This window comes from Capra hircus, chromosome 3 (genome assembly GCF_001704415.2).
Source record: "Capra hircus breed San Clemente chromosome 3, ASM170441v1, whole genome shotgun sequence".
Taxonomy (NCBI): Eukaryota; Metazoa; Chordata; class Mammalia; order Artiodactyla; family Bovidae; genus Capra; species Capra hircus.
In genome coordinates this window covers 106,149,467-106,172,903 of record NC_030810.1, presented here as the reverse complement: position 1 = coordinate 106,172,903, position 23,437 = coordinate 106,149,467, and the positions used below count along the sequence as shown (strand labels likewise).

The following is a 23,437-nucleotide window of genomic DNA, read 5'->3' as shown; positions in this document are numbered from 1 at the left end:
CCTTTAACTCACTCAGCCACTCAGCCTTTGGGGGAACATTTATTGAGTGCCTACTATGTGCCAAGGGGAACCAATGTTGAACATAAACATGGGATTCCTGTTTTCAGGGAATTTACAGTCTGGTGGGGAAGGCAGAGAATAATCAAATAATCACATTAAAAACCAACACATTAGAGAAGTGCCTGGCACCCTGTTGGCCTTTTGCAGGTATCTGGTGTATAAATACATCTGTCATCAATGCTATGAAAGAGAAAACGGGATGTGGAGTACAAGCAGGAGTTAGCAGGTGAGTGGGGCAGGAAGAGCATTCCAGATGCGCTAAGTCCCTGTCATAGGAAGCCATGTCACTGCGAGAAGGACACAGAGGCCAATGTAATTGGAGCAGGGAGAAGGGAACACCGTTTAGGGTAAGGCTGAAGAGACAGACAGGCCAGGCCAGCAAAGCCTTTAAGGCCTTGGACAATTTTGACTGTAGCCCAAAACCCATGGGCCACCAATGGAGACTTTCAGGCAGAGGTAACCTAAAACCAGCTTGTATTTTGAGCAGCTGATTGGAGGGAGGACCACATGAATGCAGGGATGCCAGTCAGGCTATTTCTAGAGCTAACTGGGTTTGGGCTGCCTCTCCATTATAGTGAGTGTCCCAAGTCAGGATCAGTGCCTGGTACCCCTCTGAAACCACACACACATACAAACACACACCCCTACACACACACACACACAGAGCCTAGGCCAGGAATGCACAGAAAAGTTACCCAATATACATTTTTTACATTGATTTGAAATCAGTTATCCAGCAACACTGAACCCAGCAGTTTATGTACACAGGGCCCTGGGGGCCATTGGGGAAAAGGAACACAGACTTCTTGCTGACTGTGTTCCCATGATAGAACCTGGGAGCCAGGCTCCCATCTCCTCTCCATTCACTTCTTCTATTAAACATGTTCATATTCATGGCCGGCCAGTCCCCTCCCTGCTCCTGGCAGGGTACAGTGGGCTCTGTCCTCAGCCTCAAGCAGCAAAGAACAGGTACGCTGACTTCTGCACACCCTCTGGGCTCCTCAGCGGTCCTGGCGCCGAACTGGGGGTGAGGGGGGGTGCCGAACTGGAGGCAAGTCGTAGTGTACAGGGATGTGGCTGTTCTTGGGGGAGTCATAGTGTCCAGCAGGCAGGCCCGGGGGCAGAGGGGGCTGGGACCCCACAGAGTCTCGGTCTAGAGACAGAGAGGGGGACGACAGAGAGGGAGGTGACTCCTCCCCTCCTACCACCCTCCTCCCCTCTCCAGCGGCTCCTGCCCAAAGCCGATGAATGGTGCCTGGCTATCCGTAGCTCCTCAGATGCCAGTGGGGAAGGCCACCTCAACCTGCCCACCTCACAAGATAGGAAGACACTCTGTCACCTGCCTTGTTCCCAGCTTTTCTGGGTATCAAGTTTACAACTCAGGTGCTGTAAAACCACCATTTCAAATCTTTAGCGCTGTGAGGTGGGTACCACCACCTACAGGCTCTAAGAGGCAGTATGACTTCCCAAACATCACCCTTGGTTTAAGCATTAAGTCTGAGCCCCAAAGAAGGCTTTCCTGATAGCTCAGTGGTAAAGAAGCTACCTGCCAACACAGGAGATGTGGGTTCGATCCCTGGGTGGGGAAGATCCCCTAGAGAAGGAAATGGCAACCCACTCCAGCAGTCTTCCCTGGGAAATCCCATGGACAGAGGAGCCTGGTGGCTACGGTCCATAGGCTTGCAAAGTCGGACACAACTTAGCGACTAAACAACAACTGATGCCGAAGACCTTGCTCTTGCTACCACTTCATGCCACCTCCACATTCTTGTCCCGTCCCTTCTCTTTGCCCTCGTCCCTGTTCTCTCTGCTCCAGTGGAAAAGGAGGGCTCACCATGGACCAGAGGGCTGGGCTGCTCATAGGTACCACTGTCTCTCTGTGGCTGGGGGTGTCGCCGCCTCTGGCTGTCCGGGAGCTGAGGAAGCTGCCTGGGGGGAGACCCTGAGGAAGGGCCTTTCATCTCCACGTAGCTGCTCTCCCGGGGGCTCCCTAGCAGGCTGGGCAGGTCCCGGATGGTGGCATAGGGGTTTTCACTGCTCAGGGAAGCCATGCTGGCCCCCAGCCCCTCTTCAGAGATGGGTCCTAAAGATGGGGGAAAGAAGTCAGGCTCAGTGGAGGCACTGGCTCCTAAACCCCAGGGCAGCCCCCTCCCACCCCCACCCCCGTGCGCTCACCTTTACTGTAGAATGGGCTGGGGCCATTACTGTTGCTGTAGCTATAGCTGTAGCTTCGGTCCAGGTGGCTGCTACCTAACAAGGAGAAAGCAACCCGCAATCAGGCCGCTGGTCCCCACCCCAGGGTCCCCTCCTCTAGAACTGGGGCCCAGAACCTCTTCTATAGACATGCGCACTCAGATGGAGCCAGATGCTGGGCTGCACACGTCCACCCTCACCAGAGGCCTTGGCCCCCAGGCTTCTACCTCTGTCCAGAGGCCCTGGCGGGGGCTCCCGACGGTGCTTCCAGTCTGCAGGTAGCGTGGCATGGTTATCAAGTCCGTGGGCTCCACCTGATCGCTCAGAGGCTTGGAGGCTGGCAAAGAGCTGACTGCCTGGAACCTGGCAGGGGAGGAGGGGTGGGACAGGAACACACAGAACTGGAGCTCTCCGGAAACCTGGAGATGCACCCACCAGGCACCCACCGTGCACGCCCACCCCTAGCACCGACCTTCTTAGCGGGCGGGGGGTTCGGTGAGCACTGTGATAGGGTGTGGTAGCTGGGGTTGGAGTAGTAGTGACTGTAGCTTGGAGGGACATCTGCACAAACAGACACAGGTGCGGGGTGGCCTGCCAGGTCAGACACAGGCCTGGGCCCAAGACAGCCGTTCTGTCCCAGGAGATCCGCAGTCGGCCTCGCTGACCTCCCTTCCTCTCTCCAGCTCCCCGCTGCCCATCTCCTAGGTCCAGGGAGGGAGGCAGAAGCCCCGCATCCCATCTGCCCTATGCCGAAGAGTCAGCCACGCACGTGAGTCCCACCCCAGGCCAGCTCACCTGGCATGACATACTCAGAACCATCCAGTCGTCCGCTACTGTAGCCCACTGCCAGGTGCTGATGCTCCTTGCCCTTTTGCCAGTGACGGTAGCCAATGAACAGCGCCACCAGAGCCACCACCAGGGACCCCAGCACCGCGATGCCAATCACTGCCCCGAGCGAGTTATAGGCCACTGGAGGGGTGGGCATCATGGTGAACGGCTCCTGGCTTCCTGTGTGGGATGGAGTGGTTGCTCAGGACAGAGTATTGGCCCTGTTGGTGAGCTTTGGATGCATGGATGGGAGAGGCCCCAGTAGGAAGCCAGGGTGATACAAGAGGACCACTTACCACTGGACAGGTACCTATGTCCTGGTTCCCTGGGGACAGTGCAGAGGCAGGGGCTAGATGAGAACTCACCGATCCTGCAAGGGGCACCACTGTGCCCTGGAGGACACACACAGGCCCCAGTCTCCGGGTGGCACCTCTCTCCAGGACCACAATGACATGGTTGGGAGCAGTTAGCACCAAACATCCCTGGAGAACAGCCTGGGAGAAAGTGGAAGAGGAGGTCAGAGGGGCAAGGGAATGGCAGTCCCCTCCTCGGGCTGGGGCTGGCGGTCGGGGCATGGAGTTGCCCTTCTGTTGGTACCTTCCAAGCAGAGATGTCCGGTCCAGCCTGGGGGACAGAAACAGCTCCCATCCTGGGGGTGGCAGGTCCCACCGTGGCGACACTGGCAGAGCTGGGCACAGTTGGCTCCCCAGTGTCCCAAAGGGCATGCTGCAGGAGACAAGGTTGGAGCCTGTCTGGCGGGCAGGGCCAGCATCTCCTGGGGGAATTCTCAGTCCCCAACATTGCTGAAGCCTTCCACTCAGCTTTGGTCTCCCCAGAGACACCAAGGCTTCAAACAGTATCTACACACTGATGACTCACAAATGCTTATCTGCAGCCGTGTCTCTAGCCTGAATTTCAGTCCCACATGCCCAGCTGCCTGCCTAACCTTTGCACCTGCCTGTCTAACAGCCTTTCAAAATAACATGATCAGGGCCAGACAACCAAAGGCTTCCAAACTACCCTACATCACTTAGCTCTGGACTTCTTTTTTTTTTTTTTTAATATAAGAGAGAAGTAAATGCTCACACTATTCAAGGCATAATTTTTATGTATATGATACTAGCAGATAATTTAATAGTAGTTACCAAATTCTATGGAAAAAGTCATCTCCAAGATCACTTCCCTCTACCCTGCCCGTCTTTTTCACGGTAACTGCTTCTCATTTTCCCTTTTCAAAATTTGCTTTATTCAGTTTTTTGGACTAATCTTTTCCATGATGTTCTTCATATGTTTATGTGGGAAAGAGGCCATTATAAATAAATAAAAAATAAATTGGCAATGCAAAAAAAAAAAAAAAGTCCGCAACTGAGCTTATGGTTTTCCCATTTTTCCCATGCAGAAGGGCAGGGACCTTTCTTCCCTGACCCGTTCATTGCTGCTTCCTGAGCATCTAGAACAATACCCAGCATGCAGGTGATGCCCAATACATATTTGCTTATTGTGTTTACATCAACGGCCGAATCAAGGTGGGTCCAGAGGCTTTTATGCCCAGGATCAGGGGAATGGAAGCCTCTCGGTCCTCAGCCCATCCCCTCGGCATGCACTCAGACACACGGGCCGCCACATACGTTGAGAGCAGTCAGGGCTGGTCCAGCCAGCCAGGCAGTAGCAGGTCCCATTCGAAGGGTGGCAGGAGGAATGGTTGGCACACTTGCAGGGCACACAGCGTTTGCCATAGCGGCCAGGCTGACAGGCTGGGGGAAAGGGGCTCGTGGTGACTGGGGGCAGGGGCCAACCCTCAGTCAGCCCTTGACTCCACCCTCTCCCTGCCTCCTTCCCACTGTGTGCAACCACCCCATAGACTGGAGTCAGCAGAGCAGATCAAGAGGGGAAGAGTGGGGGCTTCTGGCATCTGACACTGGACTGAAAGGCAGGGGGAGGGGAGGGAGCCTCACATTTCTGGCAGAAGGGGCCTCGGAATCCGGGTGCGCAAACGCAGTTGCCATTCTTGGGGACGCAGGTGCCCCCGTTCTTGCAGGTGCAGGTGTTGCTACAGTTGGCTCCCCAGAAGCCCTCAGGGCAGGGCTGGTGGCAGCGGGTACCTGTGAGAGGAGAAGGCTGAGCCTGGCCTGTGTCCCCTCTCCTCATCCTTAAGGATTCTCTGCATGCATGTCCTGTGGGATACATCCCCCCACCTCCACGGTAAGCCTGGGGCCTGCCCACCATAAGGCTCACCTGTCCACCCGGCCTGGCACAGGCAGTGTCCATGAACAGGATCGCAGCCGTCAGCATGGTCACAGTCACAGCGACTGGCACAGCCTTCGCCAAACTGCCCCTTCTTAGAGAGGGAGTGGGGGGTAGGGCAGGCCCGTAAGCTGGGGGATGTGGTGCCCTCCCTTCCACCCAGGCAGGCAGGCGATTGCACACTTACTGGGCAGGGGAGCTGGCAGTGGGTCCCATGCCACCCGGGGGTACAGGTACAGGCTCCAGTCTGGGGGCTGCAGGCTGCCTCATGGGCACACTGGCAGCTGGCATTGCAACCGAAGCCCCAGGTTCCAGGTGGGCAGGGCACAGAGCAGTTACCACGCTGCCAACCTGGAAGAGGAACTTGTAGGTAGGCATGGGGACCCAGCTGCCCTCCTGAGCAAGCACACACTGGGCAGTGACTGTGCCAGACTCTGAGCTACCAGCACGGGGTGGGGATGGGGGTGTTCACGGCCCCATAGAGGACAAGCATATGAATCATTGGATGTTGGACAGAAGGCTGAATGACCATGGGGGATGCACCACCCCCTTCTGGGTCTTGGTTGCTTCTTCTGCCAAAAGAAGGGGGTTGGCAGCAAACCCAAATGCTTACCGAGGCCCCATTAAGTAACTAAATGTGTTCTCCAGGTCATGTGTAAGACAATAGGGAGGAGTGGGGACTGGAGACTGGGAGGTTTGTTAAATATGATGGAGAGCTAGTCAAACAAAACGTGTGTCAGAACCCAGCCCTAAAGACTGCCAACGGGCCACTCCTGGTAGATCTGGCGCTGGCATTCTGTGATTCTGTATGACTGAGGATGAGGAATGTTCAGCGAAGAAATGCCTCTGGCCTGGGCCTTTAAGGACAATTGGGATTTTTGTGGTTGAAACAAAAGCAAAGTGGATATTCCAGGAAGGAAGTAGCCTGGCTACTTTCCCGCCGTCCAGCTGCTGCCCAGTGATTCCGCCCTTACCCTGCAGCCTCTCCCCTACCCTTGGCCTGCCCCTGCACTTGGACTCTCCCTTCTTCCCATGGCCCCGCCCCCAAATCGCCCTTCCAGGAGACCCCAACCCAGTACCTTCCTTGCAGACGCAGGTGCCGTCGATGGGCGAGCAGGCGATGGCATTTTCGCAGGAGCAGCGTGCGGAGCAATTGATTCCGTAGGTGTCAGGGGGGCAGAGGCTAGCGCAGTGCGGTCCCTGAAAGTGGGGGGTGGGTGGGCGCACTCATGAGAGGGGCGGGCGGGCTCCCTGGGCCTCTTCCGCACGTCCCTCGCGGCGGGGCTCGACTCACCGTGTAGCCGGGCGCGCACCGGCAGAGGCCGCTGTCGGGCTGGCAGACGCCGCCGTGAAGGCAGAGGCAGTGCTCCTGGCAGCCCGGCCCGTGCGTGTCCTGCGGGCAGCTCTCGTTGCAGTGGAGGCCCGCCCAGCCCGGCAGGCACGAGCACTCCCCGCTCATCGGGTGGCAGCTGCGGGCGGAGGCGCGGGCGCGGGGCTGTCTGAGCCGGGTCCGCAGGCCGACCTCCCCCCGCCCCACCCCCGCCTCCTCGAGGTGGAGGGGGTCATCAGGGAGGCTCCGCGCCGTTCCGAGGGCGGCCCCCCGACCCCCGTCCCCGAGGCCCCGCCCGGTTCCCCTCTGCCACATCTGTGTCCCGCCCCCGCCCAGGATATGCCCCCGTTGCTTTCCGTGACTCCGGTGGCTTCAGCACTGAAGGTCTCTCCCACTGGCCTCCTGACCCCTTGACCACAGCGTCCCACGGCCTACCTGAGGCTGTGCTCCGGGTCGCAGGTGCAGGGCACCTGGCAGCTGAGGCCGTAGAAGCCGTCGGGGCAGAGGCGCTCGGCGCAGCGGTCCCCGGTGAAGCCGTGTTCGCACAGACACGCGCCGTTGGCCGGGAAACAGCGGGCGCCCGGGGCGCAGTCGCACGTCTCAGCACAGTCCTGCCCGAAGCGGCCCACGGGGCACTCCTCGCGGCACCTGGGCGCCTCGGGGGAGTGAGCCTGGCAGACGCCGTCCACAGCTGCCCCTGCACCCCTCATGCCCAGGCTAACACCACTCACCGGTCCCCCGTGTATCCCGGAGCACAGCGACACTGCCCGGTGAATCGGTCACAGAGGCCTCCGTTGTGACAGCGACATTCCTGGGAGCAGTTGGGTCCATGGAAGCCCTCGGGGCAGGGCAGGGAGCAGATGGTGCCCTGTGGGGGCTGAGAGGTCAACAGAGCCCCAGGAGCCCAGCCCCCTCCCCATGGCCAGAGGACCCACCAATACCCTATACCCACAAACACTCAAACCTCTCCAGGGCCCCCAGAGCCTACCCCCCTCACACACATCCCCCTCAGAAGCCCTGGAGAGAACCACCCACAGAATTCATACCCATAGGCCCCACCCTTCATACCGTCCAGCCAGGTGGGCAGCTGCAGGAATCCTCAGAGGCCTGGAAGATGCCCCCATTTTGGCAAGGCGGAGCGCTGGGGCAGGAGAAGCCAGCGCTATGGGGTGAACAGGACACCTCGCAGCTGTTGAGCAGAGGGGGTGAGGTCAGTCTGTAAACAAGCAGTACCTACGGAATTCCCCCTTTGCCTCCCAGGCCCTCCGGACCCCAGGGTTCAGGGAGCCACACCCACCCGTCTCATTCCCCTTCCCTGTTGGGTAGGGCAGGGATCAAAAGTTTCCGGGACTGGAAGTGGCAGGAACACACAGCCCATCACACGGGACAGAGTGAAGAGCCATGGGTGGTCCGTCTGCTCTCCACATGCCCTCCACTCCACCTTTGCTCATGCTGGTCTCTCTCTGGGGGGAACATCTCTGCCTGCCATAGTTTTCATCCCAAGGGCTCAACCCTGGAGCTCCTCCATGAAGCTGGATCTTCGATCTCCAGCGAGATGGATGGTCTCCCTGCTGTGACCCCCCAGCGCCCCCTGCACCCTGCCTTGCAATAGGCTCTCTGTGACTCTCAGCGCCACTTGGGGACATACTTTCACTCACATACTGGCTCATGTTATCTTCACAGCAACACTTTGAGATGGACAATACTGCTCCCATTTTATAGAAAACCAGCTCATGAAGAGATAGCAATGTGTTCAAGGTTGCTCCTCCAGGGAACAGCAAAGCTGGGGCCAGGATCTTGGCCCCTTGGTTGCACCCCCAAACTGAGGATCCTGAGTCCCCGGGTTTCCCCGTATGCGCCCATGCATCCGGGCCTGCGATCCCATCAGTGCGCATTCCTCCCGTTACATACGTGGGCCCAGCTCTCTCTGGGGGGCAGAGGCAGGCTCCGGTCTGGGGGTTACAGGGTGCCCCATGGCACTGGCAGCTGAATTGGCAGGCAGGGCCATAGAGGCCAGGGGTGCAGGGCTGAAGGCAGTGTGGGGGCTGCAGGCCAGAGGGACAGGAACATGCCCCACTCTTGGGGTCGCAGGAGCTGCCGTTGCCGCAGTTGCAGGGCTTGTCACACTTCGGCCCCCACACTCCTGGGGCGCAAGCTGGGGGATGAGAGGGTGGAAGGGGGTCACCAGGGGTCTTGCCCCTCCCCAGCTCCTCCAGTTAGCTCCTGTCTCTGTCTCCTGGTCCCCACACATGCCCCCATGCCTGGCTTTGGCCCATCCGCTGCACCACACCCCCAGAAGAGGCAGCTGGCTGCAGTGGGACTCTGCTGGGTGGTTGCCCTGGAGTCCTAAGCACCTGTCCCCTGGTAGGGAGGGTGTGCCTCCTTGGAGGCACAAAAGGACTCGCCCTGCAGTCACCAGCCACTCACCACTGGAGCAGTCGTCACCTCGCCAGCCTTGCACACATTGGCACTGATTGGGTGCCACACAGCGGCCGTGGACACACTCCTGAGCACAAAGCGCTGGGGCAGAGACGGGGGTTGGGAGTGAGAAGATGCTTCCATTCCTGCCCTACCCACCTTTTATCCTCTGAAGCCCAACCCCAGCTTCCTCCCATACCAGGGACCTGGAGTTAGCCTGCCAAGCAGCATTTCAGCCTCTCAGGTGCAGAAAGACTGAAAGTGAGCAACTCAGGTCAGAGCATGCCAAGACCTCAGGGTTCTGGACTCCCCAGCTCCTGTCTGTGAACTTCTCAAAGCACCTTGCTGGGAAATGAGCGTGGGGGTGAGGTTCCTCACATAGGAACCAGATATGGATGCTGTCCAGACAGGAGCTGGGGTGGTCAGGCTGGGGAGGAGTCTCTGTAGCGGGCTGGTGATGGTCCAAGCTGAGGAAAGGGGAGAGAGAGCGAGCAGGCTCCGCTCCGGAGATTTCAGGGTACCGGGGACAGGGGACAGGAGAGACTGGACAGAGACAAGTCAAAACAGATAGGGACAGGCAGAGTCAGAGAGAGAAGCAGACGCCAAGCCCGGAGACACAGGGACTGAGAGACCCAGGCGGCCCCAAGACAGAGCTGCAGAGCCAGAGCCAGCTGATGGACGTGGGAAGACGGAGTCGGGGAGGCCTGGGGTCAGCTAAAGGCAGAGGTCTGAAGTGGCAGCTCTGTCCCTGGAGACAGGGCCGTGGAGGCGGGGGGCAGGGGAGCAGCCCCAGGACTCACGGACACAGGCCCCGCGGCTCTCATAGAAGCCTCGGCAGCACTGCAGACGCATCCGGTGCTCCGTCTTCACCACTTGGCGGTACACGGTCCGGTAGACAACACTGGGGAGACCCAGAGCCGGCCCTCAGTCTCCCCAGCAGAGGCCCCGGCCTCCACCCCGCCCCAGCGTGGCCCTGGCAGGGCCTGGGGCGCCTCCCAGCGCTCTACACTGGCGGAGCAGAGGAAGAACACTCTCTTCGCCTCCCGCCCAGCCATACACCCACACAACACACCACGCCTGCCCACGGAGGGGGCCGGGCACTCACGTGGGCCGGGGACAGGTGTGCGGGCTCTCCCAGGGCCGGCCGCAGGGCTCCGAGGGGAGCAGGCTGAAGGGGCGGGAGTGCGACTCCTTGGTAGTGGTGGTGAAACTGCAAGGCAGGGGTCAGGGTCAGGCCCAGGGCAGGGAGAGCCTGAGCTGGCACCCAGGGGCGGGGGTGTGGGGGCTGAGCCACAGTGGGGAATATTCAGCTTTGCTCCTCCTAGCCGAGGATGGAGCCCCATGCTGTCGTCCTTCGATCTAGAGGGATCCTCCCTGAGTTGGAATATTCCTGAGAATATGCCATTCCAGCCTTCCATTCTCTACCCCTGCCCCCCGGCCTCCTTCTCCCTATATGGGGAGATTGAGCTAGAACTGACTTCTGGGCCCAGAGGATGGAGATAGGTTGAAGAAGCACTTCTGGCCAAATCTGGCCTTGTTCCCCAACCCCGTCCCCTTTGCTCTCCCTGGGCGAGACCCTCTGCTTGCCCCATAGTGAATAGCTCCTCCCCTGTGCTTTGTCCTGCAGCCAGCCTCACACAGGGACCAAGGAACCAGAATAAAGAGAGGACAGGGTCAGAGCTGAGATGAGAGAATGAAACGATCAAGATGGGGATGGAGTCAGAACATCCCGGTGAGGGGGCAGAGGTACTAGATGCAGAAATAGGAAGGGGGTGAGGCTGGAGAGAGGGAGGTGATGAGGAAAGAGGAGCCCCAGCGGGGAGAATAAGGAGCAGGGGGCTTGGGGCCCTCAAGGTGCAGCAGGGGCCCTCTCTCACCTTTCCCAGAAGCTGCAGGTGTTGGGGTCCTTGGGGTTGAGGGTGGCAGCCAGCCCCAGCTCCAGGGCCAGGAGAAGGAGGGCCCGCAGGGGTGGTGACATTGCAGGGGCCTGTGACAGGGCCAGGCGCAGAGCAGGTGAGGGGCACTGTAGCCACAGACCTGGAGGAGCAGGTCTCTGCAGAGACAGAGCCAGGCTGAGAGCGGAGATGAGGCTGCTGCCTCTGGTCCTTTGAGCCCTGCTGCCCGGGCTCCACTCTTGCTCCTGGCCGCGTGGAGCACTGCCACGCTTCTGAGTCTTTCTCACACAGCTTCCTCTGTCTGGACATCCGCCTCTCATTCTTCACCTTGAGCACTCACCTTTCAAGGTCTAGCCCAAGTATCACCCCTCTTTCCTTGCCCTGCTCCTCAGCTTCTGCTGGCAGACAGCCCCCACCCATTCTTTCAGGGACCCCCAGCACCATTCACCCACATACCGCTGTTCTGGTGCCTGTTCCCTGACCACGACTTCTGGAGGCAGGGACCTGTACGTGAATTCCCAGGCCCCAGCCCAGCCCCTACCTAGGGTACCTGGATATTGCACCAAGGTTCCCTGGTGGCTCAGACAGCAAAGAATCCCCCGGCAAAGCAGGAGACCTGGGTTCAATCCCTGGATTGGGAAGATCCCTTGGAGGAGGGCATGGCAACGCACTCCTGTATTCTTGCCTGGAGAATCCCCATGAACAGAAGAGCCTGGCAAGCTATGGTCTAGGGGGTCGCAAACAGTCGGACACGACTGGGCGACTAAGCACAACACAGTGAAATAGGAGCCGATGAAGGGAAGTTACAAGAGAAGCCGGCCTGGGCTCAGTTAGGGAAAGAACTTTCCAACAGTAGAAGCAGTTCTGTGACAGAATCAGCAGCCTTGCATGGTGAGCTCCCCGTCCCTGAAGGTAGGCAGGCAGAGGCCAAAACCACCCTGTTTGGGGGCTTCCAGCAGTTAGGGGCTTGCTACTGGGGAGGAGTAGCACTGGGTCCCAGTGACCCTGAAAAAGGCCCCTCCCACCACTGCCCGGGCACAGCTCCTACTGTCTCCGGGGAACCAACGGTGACTTCTCTTCCCAACTTCTTGATCAGTGCTATCACATCACTAGCGTGAAACCAAGCATGGGGGGATTATTTACACCACAGAAATCGGCAAACACCACAAATCGGGGCCTGCACCCCTCCCCACCAGAGCCGGTTGTTAAAGCCCTGCCAGCACACCCCTGCACCCAACTCTAGGCACTGTCACTGAGGAGGTCCCCAACCTGACCTCAGCCTTGAGAAGCCCCCAGCTCCCTCTGACCACCCACTCGCCATCTGGAAGTGGGCTCCTCCCCCTCTTCTCCACGCCTGGCCTCACCCGGTGGGCGGGAAGCGGCTCAGGACCTCAGAGGAGTCTGTTCTGGCCCCTGAGCTCAGAAGCAGCTGAGCCCCTTGAACAGCCACCCCCGCCACTGGTTTCAGATTCTCTGTTCAGTGTTCCTAAAACTTGCCCTGGCTCCCTCCTCTACACCTCCCTGAGGCACCCACATCTGCTTATAATTTTCCCTGGAAGAGAGAAAGGTCATGGTAGCTGGCCCCTTCCCCCTGAGTATCTCTGGAATGCCTGCCGCCAGCCCTGGCCCCACCCCAGGCCCCCCACCCACACACTCAGCTCCCAGCACTCTCAGCTCCCATCAAGGCAGCCTCCTAGGGATGCTCCCCACCGTGCGTTCTGCCCCACCAGTAAACCCTCCAGCGGTCTGTTCACCACCTTCTCAGCTACAGGGCTGGCCCACCTCTCTTCCCCAGGTTTCCTCATCCCACCCCCTCCAGCCTTGCAGAGCTGTTAAGGCCCTCGCAGGACTCTGGTTAGAGGCCCCATCCCAGCTCCCCCGGGGCAGATCTCCCACCTCCAGTCCCCTCTGTGTTCTTCCTGGCCACCCTCAGTCCCCAAGTAACTCACCAGGCCTCTACGGCATCCTGGGGCCTGAGAAACTCAGTTGAGCCAGGGACAGGGTGTCACGGTACTCAGGCCCCAGGGCCTGGGGGCATCCAGAGAGGATCCTGGGGGTCCCGGTGCTCAGGATATGGAGCCTGAAAACAAGAAATGGAGCCCAGCTAGAATGTGTGCATATGGGGAGGGCAGCGGGGAGCATGATCGTGGGCTGAGCATGGGGTGGCTCCATCCTCCCACCATCCTGAACTCAGAAGGTAGGATGGGGAGAGGTAGGGGGAGGGCCAGAAGCCACCTTCCCAGCCCACTCTGAGGAGGTGAGGGAGGGACCCAGCCTGGCCTCAGAGTGCCAGGCTGCAGTTAGGAGTGTCCTTCAGGTGACCCCCACAGTCTGCCCCCCGACACACACAGCCCCCCAGCTCCCTCCCCAACAGATTTGGCTCCTCCTCCCAAGGTTCCAAAACTACAGCTCTCCTCCAGCCCCCCTGTCTGGTCCCAGCTGACTTTCTCCCCTTCTCCCTCGAGTTTGCTTGGCAGCAAGCCCAGGGACAGGACCCCGAACCTTCCATACATCTCCCCCTGGTCACCTGTCAGTTGGTCCACACTCCCCTCTTCCTGGAGCCTGGCCTGGGGTCCCGTCCTCCAACTGGAGCCCAGTCTGCCTGGATGGAAGGTCATCACCATTGTTCCTGGGTGAGCCTCATCTCCAGCCATTCAGGGACCCTTCACTTCACCCCCAGGCTTCCCATGGCCTGGATCCATCTCCAGAGCTCAAGGCTGCAGTGAGGTGGACAAGACCTGCAGCACGAAGGCCCCAGGAGGTGGAGCGGGGTGGGGGCTGCCCTCCCAGAGAGAGAGAGTCCTTCCTTTCACCTACATCAGCCCCGTCCCACCGGCCACCTCCTCTTAACCAGCTTCCAGAGGAAACTGTTCAAGGGAGCAACTGGAGGTTTAGTCGCTAAGTCATGTCTGACTCTTGGGACCTCACGGACCATAGCCCACCAGGCTCCTCTGTCCATGGGATTTCCAGGCAAGAGTACTGGAGTGGGTTGCCATTTCCTTTTCCAGGGGATCTTCTCCCACATTGCAGGCAGATTCTTTACCAACTGAGCCACCAGGGAAGCATGAGGGGGGCTTAACCCTAACCCTAGGGGTTGACTCTAATAACTAGAGGGGTGGGGTGATGCCCTTTTCCCAAAGGGCCTCAGGGCAGGACTGGAGTGCCGAGGAGGCGGGGCTGGAAGCCAGGGTGGGGCGGGTGAGATCAGTGGGTGGTCTGCAGGGAAGGGAGAGATGGGATGCAGATCCTGGCAGGGAGGGGCAGGGTTTGGTCTCACCAGCCTCAGCCCCTGAGGAGGGAACACAGGCCAGACCCGGAGCCCCCGCCTGGCACCATAGGGCTTGTCTACATCTGAGCCTTTGTCCCTGAGGGGCTGGGGAAACTGAGACCCTGGCCACTCTCCCCCAGCACCTCCAAGCCCAGCAGCACTGGGGTCCATGTGCCCCTTCAAGGGGTTTAAATCAAACAACTACCAGCTCCCCATTTGAGCCCAGAGCCCACACTGCAGGCTCCCTTCTTCCCATACAGATAACCTCCCCCTCCACCCCCTTTCCCCACTTCACTTCTGGACTGAGAGACCCACACATCTTTCCTCACAACTGGAATACCAATGTGACCCCATGGATCATTTACCATGTTGGCACAAGCAGTGGGCTGAACAGTTTATATGGATCATCTCGGGTAGAGCTTATGTCAACCCACTGTGGTGAGGAGGGCATGGCAACCCACTCCAGTATTATTGCCTGGAGAATCCCATGAACAGAGGAGCCTGGGAGGCTACAGTCCACAGGGTCACAAAGAGTCGGACACAACTGAAGCGACTTATCACGCATGCAACCCATGGTGGTAGCTATTGTTATTCACTTTACAGATGAGGAGACAGGCAAGGACAGGGTAAGTCCCTTGCCCAAGGCCACATGGAGAGCAATGTCAGAGCTGGGATCCAAACCCAGACCAGAAGAGCCCTCCCCCTGCGGTTCTAGTCTCTCCCGAGCCCAGGCAGGAATCCCCGGGGCTTTGCATCTCTCTTTAGTAGCCTTGATTATGGTGGGGGGATGCCTGGCAGGGGTTGGACAGGGAAGGGGATGGAGGGGGTAGTGGGCTGCCGCAAGAACTTGATCAGAGGCGTGGGAACCCGGATGTGTTTACAGTCAAGAATGAGCTGACATTTCTCTCTCCTCCACCTCGAGATGCAAAGCAGCTGGGCGCCTGGCCAGGCCTCCCAGTCCCCAGTCCCGCCTGCGAGGGCCCCCCAGCATCCCTGCCCTCTCAGCCCCCAGGCCCACGCAGGGCCCAACCCAGCTCGTCCTCCCCTGCTGTTCTATTCAGAGCAGTCCCCTGATCCCCTCTGGTGGGAAGCCCTTCCACCCTCACTGTGTTCCAGCCTCTGCTGGAAGGAGGGCAATGGGTCCGAGGCCTCTTGGAAGGGAGTGGAGCTCCTAGTGGACCGGAGATGGTCCATTTCTATGGAAGGCAGAGAGCAAGAGTGGGGCTGATGGAAGTGAGACAGCAGGAGGGGCTTCCCCACCAGCTCCCTTCCAGCTGCTCTTCTCTGGGTGGTGGTGCAGCAAAAAATACCGTCTGAACTCTGCAGCCCCCGCCACTCTTGTTCAAACCTGGGTTCGAATCCCAGCTCTCAGTTCTCTCATCTCTAAAATGGGGAGGGTGATAGTGCTTGTCTTCATAGGGTTGTGCGGAGTCATAAATGAGTTCATGCAGACAAAGAGCTTAGAGAACTACCTAAGAAGCTCAATGAACAGCCACTGTTCGCTATAGCATCCTTAGAGCCAGTCCTCCTGCACCCAGAGTGGCCCCTTCCCCACTCCACCTGGCACTGTCATACTCTTTGAGTATAAATTCCAGGAAAAACTGTTTCTCTTTTTTTTTTTCCTGCCAAAGAACCCCTAGGATGATCCAGGAATGGGCCCTAGATGCTGACAAAGAGAAAGGATGTGGGGAGGGAAGGGGATCACGCTTCCCCCGAGAACTCTATCCCCCAGAATGATGGGCTGCCCGCCAGTCTTCAAGCCAAAGGCGGTTGATGAGGCAGGACGCCTGAGTTCTGTTTCCCGCTGCCCCAGCTTTCAGCTTGAGCACCAGCTCCAGCTCTTTTTCTCGGCTCCACTGCCCCCCACCCACCCACCTCCTCTCTTCTCTGTCTCTCTCTTCCCCTTTCCCATCTTGGAGACCAAAGTTTCTAGTACTTACAAGCTGTACCATCTCAGGCACATCACGTGAGCCCTGAGAGCCTCCATTTCCTCATCTGTAAAATGGGAGAACAGCCCCGCATCTCCCAGAGTTCAGTGGGAGTTGGAACTGCTGGTTCCAATAACCATCCTAGAACAGAGCCTCAGGCCACAGGCTGCGCAGTGGAGGACGCAAGAACAGAATCCCCCAAGTTCTGGCTCTCTGCCTCTTTCTTTTTGTCTTTTCTTCATCAGAAACCCTCCGCTTTCTGTCGTTTTTTCTTTCTCCGTCACTTTCTTGGTCTCCTTCTGCCTCTCTCCTTTCTTTCTGTTTCAAAGCTGCCATGTACAGTCATATAGTGTGTTCACTGCGCTAGGGAATCTGCCTTCAGGTATGGAGTGGAGGCTGACGCCAACCACGACCCACACACTGAGCCCTCGGTGCCAAGGTTGCCTCGCCCTGTGGCTCTCTTGTCTCCCAGGATCTCCCCCTTGTCTGTCTGTTCTCTGTGCCCCTTCCTGACCTCTCTTTGCCTTGGAGACAGGCTGGCTTGGTCCTTCCCACTCAGCAGAGAGATCTGAGTCCAAAGACTTCCATTCCCTCCCCACACAGCGATGCCCTCTGACCCAGCTCTGCCAGCAGCCTAGACTGCTCTGCTCCACGCGCCACTCAGAACACCCGTGTACACACTCGTACACACACGCATAAAGCCCCTCCTACATCCAGCCAAGCCAGGCCCCCCGGCACGCCAGGCATGTCTGCCGGATGGAGGGACAGGAAGCCTGCGCACTCCTCGTGCTCCAAAGGCTGGGCGGGAAGCAGGGGTGAGGGGCCGGTCTTGTGTTCTCTGTGGCTCAGGAAACAGAAGCTAGAGGGTCCTCAGCCCGACCTGTTTACTCATCAGGAAATAGAGAAACTGCAGGAGTTCTGATTCACCAAACATTCACCACATGCCTGCTGGAGGCTGGAGCCAGTCCAGACCCTCACCATCACCCACAGGTGGAGTGACCGTCACCCCCGTGTCACAGAAGAGACCAGGGAGGGTCTCTGGTAGAAGGACTTGTCCAAGGGCCAACCTATCAGCAGAGGTGCCAGCAGGATTCAAATCTGCTTTAAAGAACAAAGCAGTGGAGGGGTGGGGGTGGGAGGTGACCTCTGGGGTGACCCAGACAGGGAGTCGCTCCCCCTGCACGTCGCCATCCCCAGATAACCCCACAAAGTGCACCTCCGCTCTGGCCACTGCCCCGCTCTAACGCCTCTGGGAAAGGGCACCCAGGGCCCAGTGGCCGGCCTCTGCTCCTGGGCTCCCATCACACTGGACGTGTCTCTCACCACACGGTCACCTCCGCCCAGGCCACCTCTGGAATATCCAGGTCCTACCCCTCCTTCCAGGCCAGCCTCATCCAGGAAGCCCCCTCAGTGACTCCACACCTCCGCTGTTTTCCCCTTTCCTGGGACCTTCCTCCAGGCTCTTAGCACCTTCACCGCTGTGGCCCAATGGAGCCCTGGGTTGTTCCCCAGTTCTTCCCTGAGGCCAGCTTCAAGCTGGACATGGACCAGTCCCCAGCGGCCAACACTCCTCAAACTCCAGCCAGAGAGACCAGTGTCCTTCCTCTGGGGCCAGGTGGGACTAACCTGGGTCAAGCCAGGAGTTCACAGCCCCCGGAACCCCTCAAGTCTGATGACCTGATGAGGTAGTGGGGACCCCATCCTGTGACCGCCAGCTTGTGAGTGAGGCTGGTTTCCCCGCCAGACTGGGACAGCCTCTAATTCCAGTCCTGTCTGAGGCTCTAAGAGTGGCTGGGCTGCCCCCCGAATGTTCCCTCAAGGCTCCCATCCCCTGGTCATTATATTCTTATTAAAGGCTGTCTTCCCCACTGGAATGGAGCTCCGTAGGGTCAGGGCACTTCTCTGCCTGCCTTACCACCACGTCCCCAGCTCTGGCCAGCACCTACAGGCACACATCCAGGGTGTGTGGCACCCAGCGAGTGGTAACTGAAGGTTGCGTGGAGTGGATGGACTGATAAACTCTAAACCCTTTTTGACTTGGGTAAGCCTGACCTTACTTGGTGGGAAATGGGGGAGAGGGAGAGGCTGCAGCTTGTTCCTGGCTCAGCAGACACCAGGGCCTCCCTTCCAGGGCCTTTAAGACCCAACATTGCTAAGTCCATGGAAGGTGGAGTTGAGAAAGAACTTCCCAACATTACAAAGTGAAAGGCAGCTCCAGACCTGCCCTCCTGAAGGCAGCGGGCAGGAATTCCTCAGGGCTGGCCTCCAAGTTCCTCTGGGATGAGGCCACCGGAGTGCCGGGCACTGAGTCACCTGGAGAGGAGGGGGTGTGTGCTTATCCTGCACTTCCACTCAGGGACCACGCCCACCCCTCACTGTCTAGCCACACACCTCCTTCTACACAGAGGAGGGCGCAGATGCTACCAGGTGGGGGTGGGCTGGGAGGCCCAGACGGGAGAGGAACTCAGAAGGCTCCATGGCCCAGAGCCCAGCTGTGTGCTAGAGACCCCCATCTCGCCATGTGCGGGCGCTGTGACACCAGTTACCACCCCTATACGGTGAGCTGGATCCTTTCAGTTCCTTCTCTCAGTAACCCTAGAAAGTAGGTGCTATTACACTGCCTGTTTTGCAGATGAAGTAATCCCGCTTTCACTGCCCAGGGACCGGGTTCAATCCCTCACTGGGGAACTAAGACCCCACAAGCCATGCAATCCCCCAAAAAACAAATCCCAAAGAGGGTTAAGTAATTTTCCTAAGGGCACACAGCCAGTCACGGGCAGGGTGGATATATGGACCAAGTCCATCAAGCTCTAAAGACAAGGCTGCCCCGTAGGTCCTTCTGTTTGGTCTTTAGACGCTGTCTCTCCTATTTCTACCTTCTCTACCTCCTTCTTGCTCTTTCTCTCAGTCTCTGCTCTGTTTTTCCAAATATTTCTGCCTGCATTTTTCCATCTGTTGGTCTCTGCTTCCACATTCCCGATTCTCCTTATCTCTGTCTTGTCTTTCTCTCTCCTTCCCTGTCTCCTCTTGCTCCTCCCGCTAGCTTCTCTCTGCGAGGTTAGGTGACTGGACTAGTACCAACACCCTCCCCAGAGCTAGGATGGGCCCCAGGGCCCCTCATGCACTCCAGGAAGGGTCTTTTTCAAGGCTTTCAAGGCTACTCAAAGGAGAAGTTCAGAGCGCTGTGGTGGAGGCCCTGCCGGACCCAAGTCCCCTCTCTAGCAGTGTGTGTTGATGGCAGGGAGGCAGACAGCGGCCCAGCGACCAGGTTTCCGAACTGTGGTCGGGGCTGCCTAGAGAGCCAGTTTCCTCTTCTGGGAACGTCTGATAGGGAATGGAAGTGGGGGCAGTGGGTAGTGGAGAAACAGATGCCAACCCTCAGCTTCACCTCCCGGTGAAGACTGGAAGACAGAGGGGAGCCTGGCCAAACCAGCTCCTAGGTGGCAGGGAGGGTAGCCCCAACTGCAATGGCAAGTTTGCTGGGTAGGCTTTGGGAAACCGAAAAAACAGCAGAGACAGCAGCAGGGGACAAATGGCTAGAGAGAGGAGAGTGGTCCCACACCTGGCCCCAGGGACTATCGCATGGATTGGGATGGAATGGGATTCAGACAGCTCCCTGACCCCGCAGGCCCAGTAAGCTGTAAGGCCAGTAAGCCCAGTAAGGCCAGGGTTGAGAGCTGACCCCTTGCCCAATCCTGCCTGGAACTGGGGTCTGGCTGAGCTTGGGAGCCTGGGAAACTCGGGCCAGCACAAGCTGTTCCCATCCCCGGGGACTAGGGTCACAGCCCAGCCTCGGGAAAGGCCACTCATAAAAGGCCAGAGCAGGACAGCTGAAAGTTCCCTACTGGAGGCTAGAGATGCGGCCCCCTCTGGGACCCCCTCCCCCTCCTCCCCCTCACACACACCAGCCCATAGGGCTTTCTGAGGATCCACACGCCTGAGATCTTTGGCCAACTCCCTGCTCCTCAAACCAGCAAAGCTGTGAGCCCCAGGGACCTGAAAACCTGGGTCCCTTCCCTCCATACTCCTCAAAGACTTCTCCTGGTGGGGAGAGGAGGGACCCTGTAATAAACACGGAGCAGGCACAGTTCTAAGCAGGAGACATGTGTTTGCTCTCTAAACCTCACAACAATCCCATAAGGCAGGCACTGTATCTTATCACTCCCCTTTTAGAAATGAGAAACCAAGACACAGGTCCTACAGCTAATACGGGGACAAGTCGAGATTCGAACCTGGACAGCCTTGACTTCAACGTGGGTGCTCTTTAACACTAGGCATCCCTTCAGCCAAGAAGAGGGCCTGGTAAGTGCTTCTCTCTCCAGCCCTCAGAGGGGGCCAGTGGGGTGGTGGCTGCCCCTGGACTCACAAAGTCCCATACAAGGGGCTGGGAAGCGGCCTGACTTGCATGTCATTTACATGCAATTTCATTATGGATGGCAACCCCCAATCCCCTTTGGCCCATCTCCACTGCCCCATCCCCTTCAGGTCTCTCTTCCCCATCACACACTCCACCCAGAGGCCCCCCAGGGCAGAGTGGTCGCGGGACCAGGGCGGCGCCATCACTCACCTGCCTCGCGACCTTATTTCTCCGTTTGCCTGGGATGGGGAACGCCCAGGTGGGCCCAGAGGAGGACAGGGCAGGGGTCCCTGCGTGGAGCCCCAGCCCAACTGCGGGAGCGGCGAGGAGGTCGAACGTTGTGGATCGCTGGGCGGGGAGGGGCGCGGAGGGGCGGGGGGCAGGAAAGGGGTGGGAACTCGGGCCCTCGCCAAGGCAGGAAGTTTTGACAAGGAAACCGGGAGCCGGGGGAGGGGAGATCCAGAGTGCCCGGGGAGGGAGGCTGTGTAGGGGTGGGACCACGGAGGCCAAGCGGCGGCAGGGACGACCTGGCAGCCTGGACCGGGTGCAGAGAGGGGACGAGCACGGGACAAGAGCAGGGGTCCCGGCCCGAGTCCCTCCTTGGCTCTTCACCAGCTGTGCGGCCAGGGAGGACTCTGCCTCTCGGGCCTCAGCTTTCCTGTCCGTAAAGTGGGGTGGCGGAGGGAAATTAATGAGATCGTCTACGTCGGGCACCTTCCCAGTGAGGCCCAACAACTGTTATCTTATTAGAGGCAAGACCCGGGGATCGACCGGCGCATCCCAGACTGGGAGAGCCGCGACGGGAAAATGTCTCTCCTCTTCTCCGGCCTGAGGAGGGTGTGATCCTGGGAAGCAGAGTTCCGCGGAGTCTCCGCCTCTGCCCGCCCCCTCAGTCCAGAGCCCGGGCGCTCGGCTGCACGGCGCGCGACGGACTCTGCGCAGACCCGACACGAGCCGGGCGCCACCTGGCGGCCAGCGCCCGCTTCCGCACAGCCCGCGATTCCCGGCCTGGGAGAAGTGCATCGCCTCCGAGGTGGACAACCTGTATCTCATCCTTCTTAGGGCACTTTTCTCTTCTCAGCCTCTGAGAGGACAGAGGCAGTTTTCGTTAACAACTAATATTTGTTTTCGACGTCGTTAGATCTTTAGGAATTGGTTCACTTAACCCATCGGTTCTATTTACATGACGATGTTCATGTAATTGCTATTGCTAAGTCACTTCAGTCGTGTCCGACTCTGTGCGACCCCATAGACGGCAGCCCACCAGGCTCCCTCGTCCCTGGGATTCTCCAGACAAGAACACTGGAGTGGGTTGCCATTTCCTTCTCCAATGCATGAAAGCGAAAGGTGAAAGTGAAGTTGCTCAGTCATGTCCGACTTAGCGACCCCATGGACTGCAGCCTACCAGGCGCTTCCATCCAAGGGATTTTCCAGGCAAGAGTACTGGAGTTCATGTAATTAGGCACCAGCAAGTGGCAAAAGCAGGATTTGAACGAGGTTCTTTGGTCCGTCTGATTACAGGGCTCTCTCTACAAACCCCCGGCCCGGGGCAGAAAAAGATACAATAGTTCAGGAAAAGCAAGACAAGCACATTCCTCTTTGGCGACTTCAACTTTATTAAGGTAATATGACTGACATACAAGTTTTAAAAACACCCACTTAAAAGTGTTCGATGAGGTTCTTTTACATTTTTATGGTGGCAAAATATGTGTAATATGAATTTTATCATTTTAACCATTTTTAAGTGTACAGTTCAGTGGGCATAAATTACATTCATATTGTTCAACCATCACCACCAGCCACTTCCATAAGTTTTTCATCATCCCAAACTGAAACTGTGTACCCATGTAGCTATAACTCCTCATTCCTCCTCCCCATCCCCTCTAATTATACTTTCAGCTTGCATGAATTTGATTCGGTACTTCATATAAGTGGGATCATACATTATTTGTCCTTACAATAGGTATCTGTCTTGTTCACTTCATTCAATGTCTTAATGTGATTATGTTTTGGTTTTGGGTTTTTTTAATTTGTTTTTGTTTTGTTTTGGCGTGCCATGGGGCTTGTGGCATCTTAGTTCCCTGACTAGGAATTGAGTCCAAGCCATTGGCCTGGGCTGTGAAAACACTGAATCCTAACCACTAGGACTTTCCCAGGGAAGTTCCCCAAGTTTGATTAGTTTTGACAAATGTGTCATCTGTCAAAAACTTTTTCTGAAAAACGTTTTCCTCTCTCCAAAACTTCCCTGTGCTCCTTTGCTGATAATGTTCCACCCGCTACTCCATCCTCACTACCCAAAGCCAGCCCTATGAAATCTCTAATCTGCTGTCACTGTAGATTTTTTGTTCTAGAATTTCATATAAGTGGACTTATACAATGTGTATTCATTCATGTCTAGCTTCTTTCATTTACCATAAATTTTTTGTTCCTTGCTTACCACTGAGTGATATTCCATTGTACAGATATATCACAATTTGTGCCTACACCAGTTGATAGGCATTGAGGTTTTTTTTTCCAGTTTTAGGCTATTACAAATAAAGCTACTATGAACAATCATACACGAGTCTTGTGTGAACATGTTTTCATTTATTTCTGTAAATATTTAGAAGTGGGATTGCTGGGTTATAACAATTATGAATTCTTCGTGTATTCTGGTTTCAAGCCCTTTGTCAAAAATATCTATCGAGAATATTCTCTATCAGAGAGAAAGGCTAGTGTCGTTTAGTTTGGTGCTTCAAGTGATGGGAGGTGAAGGGAAGGCTTGGATTGGACAGTGCTGCTCTCTTTGGGGAAAGAAGGCAAGGTTGGATGTTGCTTCTCCTGACTCCAGAGTTACCAAAAGTCTCCAGCAGGGGACAGCAGAAACCAGAGGACAGATTCCGGGTCCGGAGGCCAAAGACCATAGAGTGGCAGTAT

The 23,437-nt window shown here is 57.5% G+C and overlaps 1 protein-coding gene across 3 annotated transcripts; it reads right to left on the bottom strand.

Moving 5' to 3' along the window:
* On the bottom strand, window positions 21-20,878 carry PEAR1 (platelet endothelial aggregation receptor 1). 3 transcript variants are annotated; one of them, XM_018046317.1, is made up of 25 exons: window positions 20,732-20,878; window positions 13,496-13,570; window positions 12,918-13,048; window positions 10,951-11,126; window positions 10,179-10,283; window positions 9,874-9,974; window positions 9,083-9,175; window positions 8,567-8,810; window positions 7,724-7,844; window positions 7,387-7,523; window positions 7,091-7,303; window positions 6,620-6,794; window positions 6,405-6,525; window positions 5,513-5,676; window positions 5,317-5,419; window positions 5,037-5,183; window positions 4,710-4,835; window positions 3,679-3,807; window positions 3,447-3,575; window positions 3,049-3,261; window positions 2,726-2,814; window positions 2,481-2,616; window positions 2,236-2,310; window positions 1,895-2,143; window positions 21-1,213 (listed from the first exon to the last, which is right to left on the bottom strand). In XM_018046317.1, the coding sequence occupies exons 4-25, from the start codon at window positions 11,049-11,051 to the stop codon at window positions 1,062-1,064; spliced, it is 3,123 nt and encodes a 1,040-aa protein (XP_017901806.1). In that variant the 5' UTR covers window positions 11,052-11,126; window positions 12,918-13,048; window positions 13,496-13,570; window positions 20,732-20,878; the 3' UTR covers window positions 21-1,061. The 3 variants fall into 3 exon arrangements, with proteins under 3 accessions (XP_017901806.1, XP_017901804.1, XP_017901805.1); XM_018046315.1 differs by lacking the exon at window positions 13,496-13,570; XM_018046316.1 differs by lacking the exon at window positions 13,496-13,570 and having other exon boundaries at window positions 10,951-11,060.